General features: G+C 38.7%; 1 protein-coding gene across 1 annotated transcript; it reads left to right on the forward strand.

Annotated features, from left to right (window-relative positions):
* The first annotated feature begins 340 nt into the window (after window positions 1–340).
* On the forward strand, window positions 341–1,273 carry LOC114040551 (olfactory receptor 10AG1-like). Its single transcript, XM_027858667.1, has one exon. It carries the CDS (start codon window positions 341–343, stop codon window positions 1,271–1,273), a length of 933 nt encoding a protein of 310 aa, XP_027714468.1.
* The last annotated feature ends 356 nt before the right edge of the window (window positions 1,274–1,629 follow it).

Consider the following 1,629-nt stretch of genomic DNA (forward strand, 5'->3'; position numbering starts at 1 on the left):
CCTTTTGCAATTGATGATTTTAAGGATACTTTTATCTAAAAATGATTGTTATGAAATTTAGTAGAGTCCTTGGTATAGGATAGACTTAACAATCACTCATTGGTTGATTTTGAGCTTTTTCCCAAGAATATAGAATGTTAGAATTGAGACAGGAATAGAAAGAATATAACATAGAAGGTTGGAGTTTGTGATGAAAACATGAAATTAAATCTAGGAGGAATCTGGCAGATCCTCACATCCAATTTTCCCTTTTTTCCTGAGTGTGTAACTAAGATGCAGAGAAGGAAAGTGATTGCTTCCTTCTGAATTCATCATTTCCACAGACAGAAGAAAAAACTCAATGGCAGAAGACAATCTCACAGTTGTGATCGAATTCATTCTCCTGGGATTTTCTGACCTTCCCAACCTCCAAGGATTCCTCTTTGGGATTTTCTTAGTCATGTACCTAAGCATACTGATAGGAAATGGCCTCCTCATTGTCATAACCAAGATTAATCCAGCTCTCCTTACCCCTATGCATTTTTTCCTTCAGAACTTTTCCTTCTTGGAAATCTGTTACACATCAGTCACTTTCCCCAGAATGTTGGCAGATCTTTGGTCCCAGAAGAGAACTATTTCTTTTGCAGCGTGTGCTGTGCAAACTTGTTTCCTTTATATTCTGGGGGTGGCAGAGTGCTTGCTCCTGGGTGTGATGGCTTATGACCGTTATGTGGCCATATGCAAGCCTCTCTACTATCCTTTCATCATGAATCACAAGCTATGTGTCCAATTGGTTGTGGCTTCCTGGGTGATTGGTGTCCCAATAGTGATAGAGGAGACATACCAGATTTTTTCTCTGAACTTCTGTGGTCCTAACTTAATCAATCACATCTTCTGTGATTCCCCACCTTTATTCAAATTGGCCTGTGGGGACACATATAATGTAGAGGTCTCTGTCCATGTTGTTGCTGTGATATTCCTCCTAATTTCCTTTCTGCCAATAATTGCATCCTATTTCAAAATCCTAACTACCATCCTGAAATTGCCTTCAACCTCAGGAAGATCCAAAGCCTTCTCCACATGTTCTTCTCACCTCATGGTTGTGTGCTTATTCTATGGATCTGGAAGTATCATGTATTTGTGGCCAAAGTCTAGTCAGTCAGCAACATCAGGCAAAGTGCTTGCTCTTTTCTATACCACTGTGACCCCAGTGTTTAACCCCCTGATATACAGCCTGAGAAATAAGGATGTCATTGCTACACTGGGGAAATTATTTACTCGCTATTTCCTTTAACCAAACTTTAAATTTAATTTTGAAGTATCCCTGTTTCTTTCCAGGAAAAAATTCAAATGGAATTTTTAAAAAAATCTTTAATTTTCTTTTTCTCCTTCCTCTGGATGATCCCTAGTTTATTAGATATCAATTGAGAATAGAGAGAAAATCACTTTTAAAGAGTGGTCTTGGGCAGTGGAGTTCATTGTGAGCTCTCTAGTTGTCAATTTAGCACATTTGATGAAACTAAAGATTCTATTAGGTTTGTATTCATTCATAGAATTTGAAGTCAGTTAAACAACCCAGTCTCTGTCTCTGTCTCTGCCTCTGTCTCTGTCTCTGTCTCTCTCTCTCTCTCTCTGTTCATTGATGGGGCA

The sequence above is a fragment of the Vombatus ursinus genome, unplaced genomic scaffold (genome assembly GCF_900497805.2).
Source record: "Vombatus ursinus unplaced genomic scaffold, bare-nosed wombat genome assembly UNPS02013529.1, whole genome shotgun sequence".
NCBI lineage: Eukaryota > Metazoa > Chordata > Mammalia > Diprotodontia > Vombatidae > Vombatus > Vombatus ursinus.